The sequence below is a fragment of the Zingiber officinale genome, chromosome 11B, assembly GCF_018446385.1.
Source record: "Zingiber officinale cultivar Zhangliang chromosome 11B, Zo_v1.1, whole genome shotgun sequence".
Lineage (NCBI taxonomy): Eukaryota > Viridiplantae > Streptophyta > Magnoliopsida > Zingiberales > Zingiberaceae > Zingiber > Zingiber officinale.
In genome coordinates, this window is record NC_056007.1 from 4,320,707 (window position 1) to 4,343,554 (window position 22,848).

At 39.0% G+C, this 22,848-nt stretch overlaps 1 protein-coding gene across 1 annotated transcript; it reads left to right on the forward strand.

Annotated features, from left to right (window-relative positions):
* The first annotated feature begins 10,247 nt into the window (after positions 1–10,247).
* LOC122035329 (zinc finger MYM-type protein 1-like) lies at positions 10,248–12,279 on the forward strand. The gene is made up of 4 exons (XM_042594741.1): positions 10,248–10,975; positions 11,023–11,174; positions 11,287–11,678; positions 11,758–12,279. The coding sequence occupies exons 1-4, from the start codon at positions 10,248–10,250 to the stop codon at positions 12,277–12,279; spliced, it is 1,794 nt and encodes a 597-aa protein (XP_042450675.1).
* Positions 12,280–22,848: the final 10,569 nt, after the last annotated feature.

The window sequence follows — 22,848 nt, forward strand, 5'->3', positions numbered from 1 at the left end:
AATGGTCATGTAATTGACTTTTGTATGTTGTTCCACAATTAGCACTTAAACAAGATTTGTTTGTTCAAAACATCCAAAAACATTTCCTATAATCCCTGAGAAATTGAAGGAAAAGGAAATGATATGAATTTCATTCAATTCATCGATTCATTACAAGATTAACGATTCAAAATCATGTAATTTTACACTACTCAAGTTAAATTATTACCATCGATATCTATTCAGTTCACCTATGTAGCTCTATCTTGAGCCAACTAAGTCGCCATGCTAAGTCACCTAAGATAGACTAATTAAGCCAAGCAATAGATTGTAGAGCACCAAGCTAGGACTAGAGTTGCTAGTTGATCTGAGCCGATCCGAGATAATCCAAGCCTACTCGACTGTCAGCTATCGAGTCCTAAATGCCAAATGCCATATGAGTTGCACCCCCGAGCACTTCGTGTTGGAGATAGAAGACAAGAGAATGGAAATTCTGAGAAGATTTAAATTTGCTTCTCTAACTTTTGATCTTTTGTCGTTATTTTCATAGATGCATTACATTAATTTATAAAGAAATACTTCATAAATACATTGATTGTATGGAAAATATAAAATACAACTAATTGACTCCTAAGAAACATAAACACAATTAATACTTTATACTAATCAATTAATTATCATTTAACACCCCTCTTAATTTGTAATCTTCGTAATAACCTCGAACCATTAAAGCTTTTAAATAGAAATAATCTTGTCCTCAAGGCGTAGCGCAGACGGTAGGCACATGGTATCTCTGAAGTAATGGCCAGGGGTCGATTATTAGGAACTGACTGTTGGAACCCCAAGGTGTTTTGATGTGATCAAACAAGCTAAGTTAGGTCCTGCGTTTGTTTAACCCTTGTGTCTAAGTGTGCAGGAGCTTAGGAACACAGGAAGTCGAGCGGAAGACGCAGCTAGCGAGAAGGACGACACGGGAGAGAGCCGACGGGCTCGGTGCGTCCGAGGGACGAGGTGTCCGTGGACGAGAAGAGCGTGCACGACGCTCGAGGGACGAGAAACCGGGAAGGAAGGCTGCTCGAGGAGAAGGCCGAAACACGGGTTCGGGTGAGCCCTATTCCGGAAGGTCGAGATCACCCAAGCTAGCGGAGCCGGAGCGAACAGACCCGGGCCAAGACGAGCCAAACTGAGACGAGCTGAACCAGAGTCGAAAAGTCAACTTATGTTGACCTTAGGGCTACGGGCGCCCGGAATCGACTTTTCAACAGGATCGAGTTTTGACTCGATCCAACCGTTGGGGGATAAAATTTATCCCCCCCAGGGCGCCCGGAACCCTTCCAGGCGCCCGGACCAAGACTATAAATATAGCCTTGGTCCAGAAGCTTAAACACAACGAACTACTTGTAATCCAGTGCTTTCATTTATGTTATTTCTTTCTGTGCTTTCAACGCTGTAAGAGGCTACTCCGCCCAGAGGAGAATCAATTAGTGCGCCTTCTTTGCCTTGGATTAGCAATCCTCTGATTGCAAACCAAGTAATTCCTCTGTGTCTACTTTTTGTCTTAATTAGTCTCTACCGTTTTAATTACAAGTTCTTTTAAGTTAGTTGAATATCCGAGAAGGGTTTTAGGTTTCAATTTTATAGGGCAATTCACCCCTCCCCTCTTGTCGGCCTCCAAAGGGACCTACAAGTGGTATCAGAGCAAGGCGCTTCAGGAGGACTAACCGCCGATCAAAGCAATAAGATGGCCGGACCAAGCATCGTCCCACCAAAATTCGAGGGGAACTTCGCAGACTGGAAGCGTCGTATGGAGGTATTTCTAAAAACAGATTTTGAAATTCGGTTTATTATGAAATATGGTTTTGCAGCTCCAATAGATAAAGATGGAAAAGAAAAAGAAGAGAGCGATTGGACAAAGAAGGAGCAGAATGAGTCGGTAGCAAACAGCCGTGCGGAACATCACCTGCTGAGTGTATTACCGCCTCAAGAGGTCAACCGCATCGGAAACTATTTATCTGCTAAAGAACTTTGGGAGAAGTTCCTGGAACTCCACGAAGGCACGTCCGAAGCAAAGCTCGCTAGAAGGGACATCCTCCGCAACAAACTGATGAACATCCGTCTGGAGAAAGGTGAGAAAGTAGCTGGTCTACATGCAAAGGTAAAAGAACTAGTTACTGGTCTCGAAAATCTTGGTGAAACGGTAAAAAACCGGGACACTATACGCTACGCGCTTAATGCGTTTCCAAGAACTCCGGAATGGACATCAATCGTCGATGCCTACTACATCTCAAAAGACCTAGAGGTAAGTAATTTAGAAGAGTTGTTTTCTACCCTTGAATTGCATGAAACCAGGTGTGCAGGAACGACAAAGGATACAACCCAGACTATGGCGCTGAACGCAACCCAGAAGGATGAACTCGAGTCAGACTCCGAAGACGATCAAGAAGCATACATGGTAAGAAATTTTAAAAAGTTTTTTAGATCGAATAAATTTAAAATGCAGAATAAAAAGAATCAAGGTAGAAGAAAGGTACGGTGATACCAGTGTCAGAAGGAAAGACTGCCCAGAACTCAAGAAGGTTAAAATGAAGACACCCAAGAAACACAACCTAAAAGCAACTTGGGATGACACTTCTTCATCTGAATCAGAAGCTCAAGAATATGCGGGGATTGCACTGATGGCAAGCCACGAAGGACAAAGTAGATCAGAACCCAACATCGATGAAGGGGGAGCGACCTCAGATGGAAGTAGCGAAGCAGGGGGAGATTCAGGCTTCAAGTCTGATATGGTAAGTGAGGTATGCCTCTTACCCCCTGATGAACTTTACTTTGGTATTAAAGCTATGACTAAATCCATGTATAAATTAGAAAATAAAAATGCCAAATTAGAAAATGAAATCTTAGAAACAAAGAGAATTTTGGCAAAATCATGTCTTATAGAAGATTTTGAAAAATTGAAAATTGAAAATGAAAAACTAAAAGAAGAAATAGAAAGGTTGAAAAAATCCAATGGTTCAAATATTTCAACTTTTAGAAATTATAGATGTTTAAATTGGTATTATAGATTTCATCAAAGTCAAATTAGAAATATATCAAAAATCTATATACCTAGAAAATACTTGGTTAATCCTGTAGGTAGGAACCTCTACTGGGTTCCAAAAACCTATTTAATTTAAAATTAAAATCAGACTTAGCATTTTCAGCAAGGAAATTAAACAACTAATTTCTTTATGAGGCTTTGTCTAAGGAAGTGGTTGTTGCTCCAATAACCAAGAAGGCCTAGTGCCTCGCCACGACCTGGAAGCCAAGTATTGAAATGAAGAGTTTAATTGACTAACTGAAAAAGCATTAATTTAAATTACTTAATGCTTTAAAAGAGTTATTCAATTTGTGTTTAAATTTTTTTTTCTTAGAAATTTTTTTATCATCTTAGAAATTTTTATGAAAATTGACTTAGAATTTTTTTAAGTTATATTAGAATTTTTTTTTGCCTTATAATTTTTCTTAAAATTGACTTAGAATTGTTTCTTATGAATATTAACTTAGAATTTTTTAATTAGAATTTTTTTTTTAATGTTGAGATAAGTTTCAAAACTTAAATTTTTTTTAACACTTATGACTGTTTTATCTGAAAAATATTTTAAATAAATATTTTTCTTTCGAAAGAAAAATTCTGAAGAGTGTCTTTAAATTGAATTTTACTTAGACATTATTAAATATTTTACACTTAAAGTTTTTTTTTAATTTACCTTAGACTTATTTATAACCCCAATTTTTATGTGATCAAAGGGGGAGAAGTATGTTAAGTCTAGGGGGAGGTACTATAATTTTTCAATTGAAAAATACTTGGACTTATTTGAAAATAAATTTTTTCTTTTTGCATATATTTTCCCTAACTTAACTTGGGTTGCTCACATCAAAAAGGGGGAGATTGTTGGAACCCCAAGGTGTTTTGATGTGATCAAACAAGCTAAGTTAGGTCCTGCGTTTGTTTAACCCTTGTGTCTAAGTGTGCAGGAGCTTAGGAACATAGGAAGTCGAGCGGAAGACACGGCTAGCGAGAAGGACGGCATGGGAGAGAGCCGACGGGCTCGGTGCGTCCGAGGGACGAGGTGTCCGCGGAAGAGTACACCGGTGGACGAGAAGAGCGTGCGCGGCGCTCGAGGGACGAGAAACCGGGAAGGAAGGCTGCTCGAGGAGAAGGCCGGAACATGGGTTCGGGTGAGCCCTATTCCGGAAGGTCGAGATCACCCAAGCTAGCGGAGCCGGAGCGAACAGACCCGGACCATGACGAGCCGAACTGAGACGAGCTGAACCAGAGTCGAAAAGTCAACTTATGTTGACCTTAGGGCTCCGGGCGTCCGGAACCATTCCGGGCGCCCGGAACCTACTGGGGCGCCCGGAACCCTTCCGGGCGCCCGGAATCGACTTTTCAACAGGATCGAGTTTTGACTCGATCCAACCGTTGGGGATAAAATTTATCCCCCCCAGGGCGCCCGGAACCCTTCCAGGCGCCCGGACCAAGACTATAAATATAGCCTTAGTCCAGAAGCTTAAACACAACGAACTACTTGTAATCCAGTGCTTTCATTTGTGTTATTTCTTTCTGTGCTTTCAACGCTGTAAGAGGCTACTCCGCCCAGAGGAGAATCAATTAGTGCACCTTCTTTACCTTGGATTAGCAATCCTCTGATTGCAAACCAAGTAATTCCTCTGTGTCTACTTTCTGTCTTAATTAGTCTCTGCCGTTTTAATTACAAGTTCTTTTAAGTTAGTTGAATATCCGAGAAGGGTTTTTGGTTTCAATTTTATAGGGAAATTCACCCCTCCCCTCTTGCCGGCCTCCAAAGAGACCAACACTGACGACCTAGGGTTTACCCCGCCATGAGCCTATAGCCTGTGTACCTGCATGAACCTCCCTCTATATCCGTGGGGCTGACACTAGGGGGCTACTAAGGTAACAGATCTACCATTTTTTTTAAATAGATATAATCTTGATAAGAACATCTGCTGAAGGATTTGTGGTCTTGATAAAGTCCAAATAAATTTTCTTCTTTTGAAATTTATCTTGTATGCTGCAACTCTATATATCGTTCTTCTATGAACGATTGGGATTTTGGTAATTGAAATTATAGATTGATTATCACAGTAAATAATAGTAGGATATGTACCTTTTGCTATAAATTAACCAAAATTCTTCTTAACCAAACTGCTACATGAACAAATTCATTCGTTGCAATATATTCAACCTCTGCAGATGATAATGCAATTGATTTTTTTTTTAACTCTATGAAATGATTTTTGATCCCAAACAAAGTACATATGCTGAAATGCTTCTTCTATCATCAAGACTTCCGACCCAATCACTATCAAAAAAATTGACTAATTTGTTGTCCTTCAAATATTTGATTCCTAATGTTTTAGTACCACTTTAATGCTACAAATTGAATCTTGCTTGGAGCATTCATAAATATGGATATTAAGGTGATAGGATATACAATATAAGGTCTTATATTGGCCAAATAAAACAACAAACCAATAATGCTTCTGTAAATATTTAGGTTACACATTTCTGCTCCATCATTCTGTTGTAATTTTTTATTGAAAGCCATAGGTATTGCTGTTGGTTTGTAATTTTCCATTTGAAATTTTTTGAGCAAATCTACTACATATTTTGTTTGAGAAATGAAAATATCTCCTTTTGATTGCTTCACTTGAATTCCAAGAAAATACTTCATCAATCCAAGATCTATCATCTCATATTATTTCATCATTGTCTCTTTAACTGATCACCCCATTCTAGCATTAGTGCCTACATAAATGATATGCAGGAACTTGATCCTCAGGGTTCCCAATGAACAGGTGAATGAGCTATGATTTAGAGAAACAGAATGAATGCATCCAGTAAAGTTGTAGTGTACAAAGATGGCTAAATTAAAGTTAAAAGGAGAGAACACCCTGATCCAGTCGTCCGGTATTGGGTTAGAGCTTCCAAGCTCCACTATCACCCATTTAATGTCTTTGCCTTGTAGCCAATCAAAGGTGCCCGCTTTTAACCTAAACTGAAATCTAAGAGAAAAGGGTAAAAAGCAAGCACCTTAAGGCCAAGGAGCGGCGAAGAGGCCCCGACGAAGGCTTGGTCTTTGAGGGAGATACATACCTTGTGGATGACAACTTGGGAGAGTGGTTGCACTCTAGCATGGTCATACTAGCAGCCGCTGGCGACGAAAAGGAGGAGGAGGAGGAGGAGGAGAGAAATAAACAAGAAGAAGAAAAAAAACACATGAAAGGAGCTTGCAAAAAAGAGTATCTTACTCGTACTTGATTAGGATGGGAAAAAGAGGTCACTGAAGGAGAAGAAGAAGAGTCAATCGGTGAAATGAGTTGGAGAAAAAGGGGTCGCCTTAGGATTTTAGCAAAGTAGCTATCGAATAAAAAAATATTAACCGGTTTAATTTATGTCTTAACTAATTCAAATTTATTACTTCAACAATTTAAATTATAAATTTTATTTAAATATTTAATACTTCATCGAAGAAATATTATGAAGTAAATTTCTACTTAAAATTAAAAGTGAAGCCCGTTTTTTTTTTTTAACATATGAAGTCTTAAATGATATTTATTACATCAATTTATAATCGAAGTTGATCACTATATATTATTTTGTTTTTAATAATAGCTGAACTAACCAGTGGTGAAGTCTATCATCAAAATTTTACTAGTGAGTTTTATTTTGAACCATTTTTGTAGGAGAATGAATGAGAATATGCACAATATTATTTATAGCTTCAATGTAGAATTTATTGGTAAGTCCTTTAACTTTTAATATGTTTCTAGCCATTTCTACAATTGTTTTATTTTTCCTTTTGATAAGACCAACTCTATTGTGGTGTATATTTGATTGAAATCTATCTTTGAATGCCCTATTCTTTGTAATAATTGAGAAAAGGCTTGTAAATGAACTCTTCTTCATGATCTGTTCTTAAGGTCTTTAAAACACAACCACTTTGCTTTTCAACAAGTGACTTAAACTGTAGAAACTTGGTGAAAGCCTCAGATTTCTTCTCAAGAATATAAACCCAAATCATTCTAGTGAAATCATCAACAAGAGAAGAAAATATCTCTTGTTGCTAAGACAAGGAGTACTAGTTGGATGACAAATATCTACATGCACTCGCTCAAGAGGGAATTGAACTCTCTAATTTGTTTTTGGAAATGAAAGCCAATGCATTTTCCCATAAATGCAATGTTCACTAACTTCATGATGTTGATTAATTTCTAGAAGTCAAACAACCATATTCTATTGTCACGCCTCGAGAGTATATTTGTTCATCAAACCGGATAGTACCCCCTTTTGACAATATGAGAAATATGATATCGAACTTAGATCAAGCAAACTAAACATCAATGCAATATAAAATCACAACTCATAACAATTGATGTGTATATGCATGCATGTACAGTAATCATACTAAACTAAACAATTAAACTATTATAATTAAACTCAAAGATTCAACTAGAAAATTCAAACTAAACAATTAAACTATTATAATGAAACTAAAAGATTCAACTAGAAAATCCAATCATAAACAAAGGCTGTGGAAAAAACAAATCAAATGACTCGCAAAGGATGAATCCAACTCAAGTGGGATTGGCAGCCAGGTCCTCTGAGCATCACAACACATCCTCTATCTGTTAACCTGGGATTCAAAGAAAAATAAAAGGTAGTGAGTACAAAACACTCAGTGAGCATAAGAAGATAGTGTATGATACTGTATATAAGATGATCAAAGGATACAATCTCAGGTAATAATAATATTTACTACAAAAGTACTTACCTATATAAAATCATCTACTAAACAAACTGTAACCAACACTGAAATCTTTCATTGAACTGTTCCACCAGATATAGCTAATAAATATGAAGTACATATAGTACATCCAAAAACCACCTTCATAAACTCAGCACATAACAAGCATATAACAACCATAAAATAAGTTTTGATTGCACGCAACAACATGCTACCACAAATCAGTCTCGTGGGCAGTCAGGGTGTCCACTATCTGCAGGTGACAATACACGCTACCACCATCTGGTTTAGTGGGCAGATAGGACGAGGTAACTATATAGCTCCTCAACTACTGACTACGGGCGACAATACATGCTACTATCATATGGTCCAATGGGCAATTAGAGCATATAAATGTCACTATCTGCGGGCGACAATACACGCTACCATTACCTTATCTAGTGGGCAGTCAGGAAGTGTAGATACCTAGCTATGGACTATGAGCGACAATACACGCTACCACTATTTGGTCTAGTAGGTAGTCCAGAGGTAAATGCATATACTCCATAATAACTAAACCAGTTGAAATAATCACATCCAAAGGTAAAACTCTACAAGCTACAATATGATATCACAAACATAATGACACAAGTATAAATAGAAATAAATGACATGGATAACAACGAGACTGCATGAATATCAAATAGACTAAATAATATAAGGACAAACAATAAAGTATCAACTCAAGAAGCAAATAAGTGGAGTCAAGGTAAGTAATAATTGTTGTCTAATCAATAAATGACAATAAATGCTCATTATCAAAGAACTAAAGAGGTCAAAGCAGGAACTACCCACCTCATTATAGATCATCCTAATCATCTTTAAGTTAAAGGTCGGTCTTGAGCTTAAATATGACATATAAAGGCATGAGGAATATCTAAGGAGCTATAAACAATAAATCAACCCATTGATTAATTAATCCATTAATTAACTTATAAAAAAAAAGTGTTAACACAAGTAGTTCTACTTGGTTCGGAGCCTTTGACGACTCCTATTCCAAGGTCCGCACTCACCGAGTGCTTTTGTTGCGCAATCACTATAATCAAGAATGATAGATACCAAAATTAAGTAAAAACTATGGGAAATAAATGTATACCGACAATAAAAGAAATGGAAGACATTAGTGAAGCTTGTTGGAGCATCTTTTCGATATCCCAGAGACCTTTTCGGAGGTGCGCACGAATATAAAAGTCATAGGAATAGGTGTTTTAAAGTTGCTAGTCGAAGTTGCTTATATAGGCTGTTCTGGGCACCTAGAGCTCCTCTCTGGGTGCTTGGAGTGTGCTGACATGGCTACACATCGTTGAAAGTTTATCTTGCAAATTTTATCCACCTCCGGACGCCCGAACCTGTATGTCAGCCAAACAACGATTGCCACCTCAGCCAGTCACCTCCTACCGCACCTTGTTCGGCTACCTAGACAAGGTTCGGGTGCCTAGACAGCCACTGGCGGATGCAAGGGGGCGCGAGGGGGTGCTTCCGCACCCCCTTGATTCTGGAAAAAAGTGAAGGAATGGTAATTAAAAAAAAAAAGGACCTACTTGTAATTTTTAAAATTTATTGGACTTTTTTTTCAAAAGTAACATTAAAAATAACGTTTCCTCTTTCTCATTGCCCGATCCCTGTCCTAACCCTTTTCCAGTAGCCGAACTTCTTTTTCCGCCGAGCACCCTTTCTTCTTCAAACCAAAGACAAGCCAAGCACCCTTTGTTCTTCAAACCAAAAACCCTAATCGCTAAGAGATTTCATTTTTTCTCTCTCTCTAGTCTCCTCAAGCTGTTGCCCTCATCTTTGTCGCCTCTTCACTTCATCGACGCCTCACGCCACTGCTGTTCGCCACTTCGCCTGTTCCGTCGACGCGCTACCACTGTGCTCCATCGCCGTTCCTCCACAACAAGTAAAATCCCTTCAATTTTAAGTGAATCTTGTTCCTTATTTCATCTTATTCCTAATTTCGTGATTTATACTTTGTAGTGCTCAATTGTTATGTTGATTGCATAAATCAATAATTTTGATGAATTGATATAGGTTATGGAGAAATTTTTAAAACGAAGTGTTGAGTCTTCTAAGAATTCTATGGAAGAAAATAGTAAGAAAAAATATTCTTGTGTTGAATTCAACCAGGATGATGTTGTTAGTGACCCAGGGCTACGCAAACCAATAAATGAATTTGATGTTTCAATTAGAGATTAGATTCGAAGAGAATATTTGATTAGAGGACCTTGTCAACCATTTGGTCATAGTTATCCCCAAAGACAATTTGGTAAAGAGCATAGAAGTTTCCAAGTTGCTTGGTTTAAAAAATTTTCATGGTTAGAGTACAATATATCAAAAGATGCAACTTTTTATTTTTGCTGCTATCTCTTTAAAAATTCTCATAGAGGATGTCGAGTTGGAGATGAGGCATTTACTAATTCGGGGATGCATAATTGGAGAAAAGCAATGGAAGTATTTTATACACATGTTGGTGGTGTAGCTAGTGCTCACAATGATGCAAGAACACAACTTGAGGCTTTTCAAAATCAACGACAAAGTGTGTCACATTTGCTACAAGCACGGGGGCATGGAATGGAGGTTGCATATCGCACTCGATTAATGACAATTTTGGATGTTACACGCTTTCTTTTGAAACAAGGTTTGCCTTTCCATGGACATGACGAGTCATTGAGTTCCTCAAATAAAGGTAACTTTCTTGAATTGATTGAGTGGTATACCCAAAGAAATGATGAGGTTGCTAAGACAATGAATGAAAATGCCCCTGGAAATAATCAAATGAAATCTCCAACAGTTCAAAAGGATTTAACACGTGCTTGTGCTGCTGAAGTCACAAATTTCATTCTTAATGATATAAAAGACAATATATTTTCTCTTATGGTTGATGAGTGTCGAGACATTTTAGTCAAAGAGCATATGGGAGTTATTTTAAGATACGTGAACAAAAATGGATGTGTTATTGAAAGATTTCTTGCTATTGTACATGTGTCTGATACTTCTGCTATTTCTTTGAAGAAGGCTATTGATGAATTATTTGCAAAACATAAGTTGTCATTATCAAGATTGAGAGGTCAAGGATACGACAGAGCTTCAAATATGCGAGGTGAGTATAATGGATTGAAGGCTCATATATTGAAGGAAAATTCATCTGCAAGGTATGTCCATTGTTTTGCTCACCAACTTCAACTAGTTGTTGTTGCAGTTGCAAAAGCAATCGAATTGTGAGTGATTTCTTCCAATATGTTACTATGATTGTGAATATTACTGGTGCTTCATGCAAAAGAAAAGATAAGTTTAGACAACTTGAACATGATAAACTTGTAGAATGTTTGGAGAAAGGAGATATTGTTAGTGGTAAAGGAAAAAAATCAGGAAATCAATTTAAAACGACCAGGGGATACTCGTTGGGGTTCACATTACATGACTATTATCCGTTTGATGTCTACGTGGACTTCTATTTTACAAGTGCTTGAAAATGTGTATGATGATGACACTAATGATGATAATAATGGTATCACCGCCAGTTTGATTGATAATATGGAGAGTTATGAATTTGTGTTTGTGATGCATTTGATGAAATCTTTATTGGGAATCACAAATGAATTATCGCTTGCCTTACAACAAAAGGATCAAAACATTGTACTGGCTATTAGTTTGATCAAGACAATGACAGTTCGATTACAAAAATTGAGAGAGGAAGGATGGGAGAATCTTTTGAATGTCGTCAACAAATTTTGTAGTAACCATATGATCCCAATACCGAATATGGAAGAACATATGAGAACTCGTTGTCGCAGCAGGCGTAATGGACAAATGATTACTAATTTTCATCACTATCGTGTTGAAATTTTTTGTGAGGTATTATTTCTAAATATTTTATTAAATTTTAATTTTCTAATAATGTTTTTTATTCATTTTTTTATTGTTACAATATTAGGTTCTTGATATGATGGTTCAAGAGATGAATAATCGATTTTCAGAATCAAGTACGGAGGTACTTACCTGCATTGCTTGCTTAGATCCAAACGACTCTTTTTCTCAATTTAATATTGGTAAGTTACTCCGCCTTGCTGAACTTTATCCGGAGGACTTTTCATTGACCGATTGTGTAATACTTGAGGACCAACTTGAGACTTACTTTCAAAATGTGCGAGGTGAATTTTCTATGATTGAAGATTTGGGAAGTCTTGCTAAAAAGATGGTTGAAACGGGCAAGAATACAGTTTTTTCATTGGTTTATCGTTTGATTGAGTTAGCATTGGTTTTACCAGTTGCAACTGCTTCTGTTGAAAGGGTTTTTTCTGCTATGAAAATTATCAAGATTGATTTGCGTAATAGGATGGGGGATGAGTGGATGAATGCCAGTTTAGTAGTACACATCGAGAAGGATATTTTTTCCACAATTAAAAATGAACAAATTTTACAACATTTTCAACAGATGAACACTCGTAGGATATAGTTGCCTCCTCTTGTTTGTATGTCCGGATCTGGTACTAGTTCAAGTATCAAAAAATTACTTTATTGGTATGCACATGTTTTTATATCTATATCATTAACATTCTTAATTCAGTACTTTTATCTTTTGATATATTTATGTAACGACCCAACTCCTGGGTACTAGGCTGTGAGCCGGATCGCTACATTAACTACTGTGCCGTACTGTGCGGAAAACTGGGTAAAATAAAATTTCACTTGCTGACTCTGTTACTCTGACAACTGATGCACCCATGCTGTTATAAGGAAGGGTTCAAGACCCTTTCCGGTTGGTGTACATGTGCTAAGGAGGATTCTTGACCTCCCATCTGAGCTAGGAGCTCAAATTAACTTCCCAGCTAGCTGCTAATCGATCCACGGATCGATCAACTTACTACGATTCTATGCCCTGCTGGATCGGTCTGCAGGACCGATCCAGGTGTGTCTGGATCGGTCTGCGAACCGATCCAGGCACCTGGAGACGCTGGGACGCCCTCTGTTCGATGCTGGATCGGTCGGCTGACCGATCCAAGCACCTGGAAATCTCCTCCGAGGCTACTGTATCGAGCTGGATCGGTCGGCTGACCGATCCAGGAGGATACAGTAGCATACTGTATCTCGCTGGATCGGTCGGCTGACCGATCCAGTGGAACAGCTCAGACCCTGATCGGTCTGGGGACCGATCAGTGTCTGATTTCACTCGAGAGTTCTGATTCCAGCACTTTGGCGTGCCAAAACATCACACAACAGTTCTAAAACAATGGAAACACATTCTAGCATATAAGTACTAATGTTCTAAACGTGATAAGCTAAACAAGACATAGTTACTAAGCTAGAACAATTAATAACAAGACTAAGTATGAAACTAGACATGTTAAGTGCTAAAACTGAAATAAAAGTGTATTGATCCCAAGGATCTTTATTCCAGACCCTTTGCACACACACATCATCGTAGCATCGCCCTCCAGCCTCCGCTAATCCACTTTTCTTTTACCGGTATCTGCAGTATAAGAAAAGTAGTATCTGTAAGCCAATAAGCTTAGTAAGAAACCATCTATCTCACAAAAGCATGCATACGATGCAAATATGATTTTTAAATCATGCTGTTTGAAAAATATACTGAATATGCAAGCATGGCATGGCATGGTATCCCACAAAGCCTGGCATAACATATAAACTGAACATGCTTTAGACCGATCATGGCATACTTATAAACCGAGCATGAGACCGAACTAGTCACATATATCTAAATCTGATACTAACTCAAATCATGTAAACCGAGCCCGAATTGAACCGAAGCTAAATTAGTGTTCTCATCATCGTGTTTCAAATTTGAAAACTATATATATAATAGATGAAAATACTAAACATGTTGTTGGGCCCCGCAATCGTACTTACTGTGCACGCATCCCTACGAGACCCGGGATTGCAAGTTCTAGAATGGTTACTAGGTTATCTGAACCTAGATCGGGAGTCCAGCCCATGGATATCTGATCGTATAGTACAACTGAATAAAAGTAAATAATAATCGCTTTATTTTACCGTTTCTAGGTTATCTCGAACTCAGAGCTAGGTTATCTGAACCTAGGCTACCGTGGGAGCCTACCCAATGGATATCTGATCCATATAGCTGTGATAACTGATAAATAACTGAATAAAAATGTTCTAATATATTTTACATGCTGTTAGGACGCCTATTGGTGCATCCTTCTGAACTGGGCATTCTACCGAATGCTTGGTGTGCACTAAAAGCACACCTTAAAACTGAAAACTGTAAAATTACTGAACTAACGCCAAAACTAACAAGCGAGAGCAATTATACTGCAGGTGAGGGGTTTCTTACCTCAATCGCAAGGTTTTCTTACAATTCTATCCGCTAGGTCTTCCGGAAAACTGATCCTCTCGACGATCCGTTCACGTCTTCGCGTTCCTCTCGCGGAGATGAACCTTTTTCGTGTTGGAGTCGTCGCCGGAAGGTGATCCCTTGACCCTTGGCTTGGTGTGTCGTGCGTGAGGAAGAGGAGAAGAAAAGAGAGGCGGCGGTGGTGTTGGGTTTCGGTGGAGAAGGATGTGCCGAACCAAAATAACCCAAACCCCAACTTAAGTTTATTATTTATATTAAGTGGTTTAATGAACCCAACTCTAATATAAATATATTTGGTTCTCCTTTCTTTCAGCACGGCCTTGCTGGGTTCACCGGTTACTAAACTTATCCGTAAACCATAGGTCTCGGGTTCGATTCCCGCCTAAGCTATTTTACGGTTCTAATTATTTTTTCTACTTCCGCTACTCGGAAAAATTCCGGAAAATATCTAAAAATTCCAGAAAAATCGTACAATAATTCTAATATAGTTTTGAGAATTTTCGGGCGTTACAATTTATTTGATAGTAAAAATTATTTTTAGTCTCTTCTTTGAGCACCCCTCTAAATGTTTGTCTGGATCCGCCACTGTACACAGCCTTCTTCTAGTTTTTTCCCTGAATCAAAGTGTTAGTAAAATACTCTACAACATATAGTTAGGATAGTATAAAATAAATAATGCAACACATTAAACACAAGTAAATGTAAACTTATCACAGGGGAGATGGAAAAAAGAGAAGAATAGCGAAAGTGCCTCTTTCTTAACCCTGCGAACTCCTCGTAAGGTATGATCTTTCGGTTTTTTACTAAAAGAGATAGCCCGGAGGCCAATCTTGACATGGTGGTGATTCCTTCTTCCTGCTGGGGCGAAGAAAGAAGGAAGCGACTGAGTCTAGCGAAAGTTCCTCGAGGATAGGATCCCAAGGGCAGGTTCTTACGCGTTACTCACCCGTCCGCCACTGGAAACACCACTTCCCGTCCGATCATTTACATAATAGAAAAACTAAGATGGTTTAAGAATACAGAATGCACGTAGTTGTTCTATTTATCAATTTTTAACTTTTCCAAACAAGTTTCTCAAGAACATGTTAAATTTTTGAAGTTGATTTGAAACAAGTGCAATTTTATTTTTAATAAAATAGATAGATTTTGCAAGCCAAGTTTTTCAAACAAGTTTTTAAATAATTTGTTCAAGTACAGTTTGAAATAAGATTTTAAGTAAGGCTTCAAATAAATTTTCAAGTAATGTTTTGAAATAAGTTTTTGAAAACAAACACTTTTTTCAAATATAAAGTGCAATCTTTTGAACGAAATTTTTTAGGCATATATTTTGCAACTAATATATTTTCTACAATAATAATTTTTCTAAACAAAATTTTGAAAACACCATTTGTCAAACACTTTTGGAAACATATTTTTCAACCAATTTTTGAAAATAGACAAATTTTTCAAATGAGTTTTGAACATTTTTTGAAACATAATTTTTAAAAACAATACTCTTTAAACAAAATTTGTCAAACAATTTTGGCAATTATATATTTCACTAATTTTTCAAATAAATAAAAATTTACAAGTATTTTGTAAAACATTTTTCAAAATAAGTAATTTTTAAAGCAATATTTTCCATGCAAATACCAAATTCTCCCCCTTATGTTGACACTCCCCCTTAAGTTGACATTCCCCCTTAAGTTACCCTTGTTAGCTACTAGGAGCTCTACCTAAGTGTCGCATGCTGCACAATTTCAAATTGTTAAAAATTAACATATCACAATTTGAAAAATTAACATATCGACGACACACATGCATCGCACACTACAATTAAGTGCATTTACAACTTACGATTGAGTGTTGTAGATGCTTTATTAGGTTCGTTGTAAATATTATTGTCAACAACATGTTATAATCACACACTGTTGATGACACTTTTTAATTTTAAGTTAAAATCTTTAATGTGTGTGCTGATTCATGTCATGCTCAATAGATTGTGCCTAGAGTGATGTATAGGTCTTGACACAATGACTTACTAACTCTCTGTTTATTTGGAGGTGCAATGAGAGAAAAGATAGATGTGATTTTTATTCCCTAGTTATCTATTATAAAATAATGACCTGATGAATTATAAAATCAATTTATATATCAATTTCTAGATAATATTTAATCCATCCACGCTATTAAATATCACCAAGGCTGTGTTTCACAGAGCCCAAGGGACAAGCTAGCTGGCACGTTAAAACAACAGGACATAGCTCCAATCGAAAGGGAAACGCAAGGCAAGCAAAGGACCAAAAGGAGGACCAACCGAAAACATTCCATCCCAAGTGTGCTACTTGTGGGAAACATCATCCTGTGAGTTTGCCGCAAGGGCACGCGAGGTTGTTTTGAATGTGGATGTGAAGGGCACATGGCTAAGGTTCGAACAAGAACAGTCTTTCTCACCTCACCGACACAAGATAGAGCTTTCATACCACAGATGTATGCAAATTTTAGATGGTCCATGACTACCAGTGGTGTTAGAAGCCCCCATACCTAACACAAATGCTGTGATTTTCACCGACTGAGAGGACGTAGCAAATGCCCCATACAGCTGTCACAGGTCAGTCAATATTTTACAAAGATAATGTAACTGTTTTATTCGACATGGGGCAACCCACTTACGTATCCAAAGCATTTGTCGAGAAACTAGCAACACCTCCGTATCAATAGCCGGGTCGACAACGCACTCCCTCGTGGAGAGGCATCTACGATCTGCTCGTAGCAAGGCTACCATTATAGCAGATAGGAACTTTTGTGATCCGATAGTGCTAGAAATGATGGACTACGATGTCATCTTTCGAATGGATTTTTCGACGATACCTTTTATAGAGTGCCGTAATGTATCATTCAAATCAAGCAGAGTACAGTTTGAGCACGGGAAGCCAAAGAGAAAAGCTTCAAGACTGAAAGCACAACAGCTTAATGGGGCCATGCAGATTTTGGATATGACCACATACAAGAACCAACAATTTTCGAGGTTCGAGTCGCTTGTGATTACCCAGTTTTCCCTAAGAGTTACCGGCTTAGCACTGCATGTGAGATTGAATTTGAGATAGAGCTCATTCCCTGCACAAATCCAATTTCCAAGGCACCGCATCGCATGGTTCCAGCAGAACTGAAGGAACTTCAGGAGCAATTACAGGAGCTTCTTGACAAGGGTTTCATACGCCCTAGTCACTCACCATGGGGAGCACCTATGTTGTTCGTGAAGAAGAAGGATGGAAGCATGCGCCTATGCATAGACTACCGTGCCTTGAACCAGGTCACAATTAAAAACAGGTACCCTCTCCCCAGGATAGATGACCTGTTTGACCAGCTAAAGGGAGCCACAGTGTTATCTAAAATTGACCTCAGATCAGGATATCACCAGGTTAGAGTCAAGGAAGGTGGTATACCTAAAACAGCTTTCAGGACCAGATACGGACATTATGAGTTCATAGTCATGCCTTTCGGCCTGACAAATGCTCCAGCTACTTTCATGGACCTCATGAACAGAGTATTCAGAGAATACTTAGACAAGTTTGTCATCGTGTTCATCGATGACATTCTTATCTATTCGGGCACTCAGGAGGACCATGCAGAGCATCTGAAGACAGTTTTGCAGATCCTTCAGCAGAACCAGCTGTACGCCAAATTCACGAAATGTGAATTTTGGCTAGACCAGGTAGCCTTTCTAGGTCACATCATCTCCAAGGATGGTGTTATGGTAGATCCCAAAGAAAAGAAGGTGTAGTAACCGGAAGAGACCCAGAACGCCAAAGAAAATCAAGCTTTCGGGATTAGCTACTACAGGAAATTGAGAGGACTTCTCCAGATAGCCTCCCACCGACAGCTCTCACAGAAGAACAAGAAATTTCAAAGGGATGAGGATCATGAGAAGACTTCAAAGAACTAAAACTGAGATTGACCGGTGCTCTATTTTAGCTATACCAAAACATGACAGGCCGACATCTCAATGGACGCCTAAATTGGGATTAGAGCAGATGCTGATGCAAAGGCAAGGTGATCGCCTATGCCTCCAGACAACTCAAGGATTATGAGAGGAACTATCCTACTCACGACCTTGAGCTTGCAGCAGTGGTGTTCGCTCTCAAGATTTGGAGACATTATTTGTACGGAGCTCAGTGCAGAGTGTATACAGATCATCAAAGTCTGAAGTATTTCTTTACTCAGAAGGATCTGAATATGCGACAGCGCAGATGGTTAGAGCTGATCAAGGATTATGACATAGATATCCTCTACTATCCAGGGAAAGCTAATAAGGTAGCAGACGCACTCAGCAGGAAGTCCAGTGCTACCTTATTATCTTTAGCAGCTATGTCACCACCCCTTAGGAAGGAGATTACAGATTTTAGTCTCGAGCTTATGGTCGGGCAGCTTTCCACTATGTCCTTAGCATCTACCTTGCTTGATGATATCCAGACAGCTCAGGAGCAGGATCCTGAAATCCAGAAAATCAAGCAAGGGTTAGCAGAATCAGAAAGTGGAGAGTTCAGAGTGTCCGCCAGTGGGGTAGTGTACTGTGGTGACAGACTTTGTGTTCCAGATCAGGAGGAACTACGAAAGCAGATTCTAGACGAGGCTCACAGGACTCCCTATGCGATGCATCCTGGTTCCACCAAAATGTATCAGGATCTAAAGAAACGATTTTGGTGGCCTGGGATGAAGCGAGATATCGCCAGATACGTCAGCATCTGTCTAACCTGTCAGAGGGTTAAGGCAGAACATCAGCGACCAGGAGGAGTTCTACAGCCGATACAGATTCCAGAATGGAAGTGGGAGGATATCTCTATGGATTTCATAGTGGGATTACCCAGAACCACGAATGGTTTTGATGCTATCTGGGTAATAGTCGACAGGTTGACTAAATCAGCCCACTTCTTAGCTATCAGAATATCCTATTCCATGGAGCAGCTAGCTCAGTTGTATCTCAAGGAGATAGTCAGGCTGCATGGAGTTCCACGAACCATTATATCAGACAGAGACAGCAGATTTACATCACACTTCTGGAAGTGTGTACAGTCAGCTATGGGCACCCAGTTAAAATTCAGCACAGCCTTCCATCCTCAGACAGATGGTCAGACAGAGCGAGTAAATCAGGTACTCGAAGATATGCTCCGAGCTTGTGCCCTAGATTTCAAGGGAAGTTGGTGCAAATATCTGAGTCTAGCAGAATTTGCATACAACAACAGTTATCAGGCCACTATCGGCATGGCACCTTATGAGGCACTCTATGGGCGGAGGTGCAGATCACCAATCTGCTGGTATGAGAGTGGTGAACAGAAGGAACTAGAGCTTCAGACAGATCTAGTAGCAGATACCACAGCAGCCATACAGCAGATTCGCCAGAGGATAGAGACAACACAGAGCCGTCAGAAGAGCTATGCTGATACACGACGCAGACCCCTAGAGTTTTCAGTTGGGGATACAGTTTTCCTCAGAGTAGCTCCCATGAAGGGAGTCATGCGTTTTGGGAAGAAGGGCAAGCTAGCTCCCAGATATGTGGGACCATACCTTATCACGAAGAGAGTGGGCAAGGTAGCATATGAGCTAGAGCTACCTCAGGAGATGTCAGCTGTCCACAACGTATTTCATGTCTCCATGCTGAAGAAGCATATTCCAGACGCCACCCAGGTGATTGAGCCCCAGTTGGTACAGGTCCGTGATGATCTCAGCTATGACAGTTGGCCTATTCAGATAATAGACCGAGCAGTAAAGAAATTACGGAACCATTAGTCAAAGTCAGCTGGCAAAATCACACAGCAGCAGAGGTGACTTGGGAGACAGAGGCCAGCATGAGACAGAAGTACCCAGAATTGTTTTAAGTTCGGGGACAAACTTTTTATAAGGTATGGGGATTGTAACGCCCGAAAATTCTCAAAACTATATTAGAATTATTGTACGATTTTACTGGAATTTTTAGATATTTTTTCGGAATTTTTCCGAGTAGCGGAAGTAGCAAAAATAATTAGAACCGTAAAATAGCTTAGGCGGGAATCGAACCCGAGACCTATGGTTTACGGATAAGTTTAGTAACCGGTGAACCCAGCAGGGCCGTGCTGAAAGAAAGGAGAACCAAATATATTTATATTAGAGTTGGGTTCATTAAACCACTTAATATAAATAATAAACTTAAGTTGGGGTTTGGGTTATTTTGGTTCGGCACATCCTTCTCCACCGAAACCCAACACCACCGACGCCTCTCTTTTCTTCTCCTCTTCCTCACGCACGACACACCAAGCCAAGGGTCAAGGGATCACCTTCCGACGACGACTCCAACACGAAAAAGGTTCATCTCCGCGAGAGGAACGCGAAGACGTGAACGGATCGTCGAGAGGATCAGTTTTCCGGAAGACCTAGCGGATAGAATTGTAAGAAAACCTTGCGATTGGGGTAAGAAGCCCCTCACCTGCAGTATAATTGCTCTCTCTTGTTAGTTTTGGCGTTAGTTCAGTAATTTTACAGTTTTCAGTTTTAAGGTGTGCTTTTAGTGCACACCAAGCATTCGGTAGAATGCCCAGTTCAGAAGGATGCACCAATAGGCGTCCTAACAGCATGTAAAATATATTAGAACATTTTTATTCAGTTATTTATCAGTTATCACAGCTATATGGATCAGATATCCATTGGGTAGGCTACCACAGTAGCCTCTAGGTTCAGATAACCAAGCTCTAGGTTCAGATAATCTAGAACAGCAAAGTAAAATAAAACAGTATTCAGTATTTTCCTTTTATTCAGTTGGCACTATAGTTGGATCAGATATCCATGGGCTGGACTCCCACAGTCGTCCCTAGGTTCAGATAACCTAGTAACCCTGCTGGATTCGGAACTTGCAATCCCGGGTCTCGTAGGGATGCGCAAGAATAAGTTGCTGGCCCAACAGCATGTTTAGTATTTTCATCTATTATATGTATAGTTTTCAAATTTGAAACCAGTGATGAGAACACTAATTTAGCTTTCAGTTCAGTTCAGGCTCAGTATACATGATTTGAGTTCGTGTACAGATTTAGATATATGCTTGACTAGTTCAGTTTCATGCTCAGTTTATAAGTATGCCATGATCAGTTTAGAGCATGCTCAATTTATATGTTATGCCATGCTTTGTGTGATACCATGCCATGCCATGCTTGCATATTCAGTATATTTTTCAAACAACATGATTTAAAATCATATTTGCATCGTATGCATGCTTTTGTGAGGTAGATGGTTTCTTACTAAGCTTATTGGCTTACAGATACTACTTTTCTTATACTGCAGATACCGGTAAAAGAAAAGTGGATTAGCGGAGGCTGGAGGGCGATGCTACGATGATGTGTGTGTGCAAGGGGTCTGGAATAAAGATCCTTGGGATCTATACACTTTTATTTCAGTTTTAGCACTTAACATGTCTAGTTTCATACTTAGTCTTGTTATTAATTGTTCTAGCTTAGTAACTATGTCTTGTTTAGCTTATCACGTTTAGAACATTAGTACTTATATGCTAGAATGTGTTTCCATTGTTTTAGAACTGTTGTGTGATGTTTTGGCACGCCAAAGTGCTGGAATCAGAACTCTCGAGTGAAATCAGACACTGATCGGTCCCCAGACCGATCAGGGTCTGAGCTGTTCCACTGGATCGGTCAGCCGACCGATCCAGCGAGATACAGTATGCTACTGTATCCTCCTGGATCGGTCAGCCGACCGATCCAGCTCGATACAGTAGCCTCGGAGGAGATTTCCAGGTGCTTGGATCGGTCAGCCGACCGATCCAGCATCGAACAGAGGGCGTCCCAGCGTCTCCAGGTGCCTGGATCGGTCCGCAGACCGATCCAGACACACCTGGATCGGTCCTTCCGACCGATCCAGCAGGGCATAGAATCGTAGTAAGTTGATCGATCCGTGGATCGATTAGCAGCTAGCTGGGAAGTTAATTTGAGCTCCTAGCTCAGATGGGAGGTCAAGAATCCTCCTTAGCACATGTACACCAACCGGAAAGGGTCTTGAACCCTTCCTTATAACAGCATGGGTGCATCAGTTGTCAGAGTAACAGAGTCAGCTAGTGAAATTTTATTTTACCCAGTTTTCCGCACAGTACGGCACAGTAGTTTCAGTTAATCTTCGTGTTCATCTATTTGATTTAAGTTTTCACTTGCTCCCCCTAGATCAATGGTAGCTCTAACAAAATCAATTGGTTGAGGTTGAGTTCGATTTGAGTTAGTTTCCTTAGAGTTAGATTCATCAAATTTTATATTTGTTGTTTCTTTAATTCTTAGGGTATTTTTATTATAAACTCTGTACCCTCTACTATTTAGTGAGTATCCTACAAAAATACTATTTTCAACTTTTGAGGTAAATTTTTCTAAATATTCTCTTATATTTAATATGTAGACTGAATATCCAAATATTTTAAAATATTTGATATTAGGTAATTTATTATAGTAAATTTCCAATGAGATTTTATTATGTTTCTTATTTATCATTGTTCTATTTTGTACCTAGCATGATGTACTAACAGCTTTTGCCCAGAAATATTTTGGTAGTTGGTATTCATTAAGCATTGTCCTAAAGGCTTCTTGAAAGGTTCTATTTTTTCTTTCAACTATTCCATTTTATTGAGGTGTATTAGGACATGAGAATTCTTGGTGATAGCTATTTTCTAAGTAAAATTTTGTAAACCTTTGG

Coding starts and splice junctions, on each gene's coding strand:
- LOC122035329 (XM_042594741.1), top strand. CDS start 10,248: ATGCATAATTGGAGAAAAGCAATGGAAGTATTTTATACACATGTTGGT. Junction 11,175..11,286: donor GAAAGGAGATATTGTTAGTG/GTAAAGGAAAAA, acceptor CTATTTTACAAG/TGCTTGAAAATGTGTATGAT. Junction 11,679..11,757: donor GTGTTGAAATTTTTTGTGAG/GTATTATTTCTA, acceptor TTACAATATTAG/GTTCTTGATATGATGGTTCA.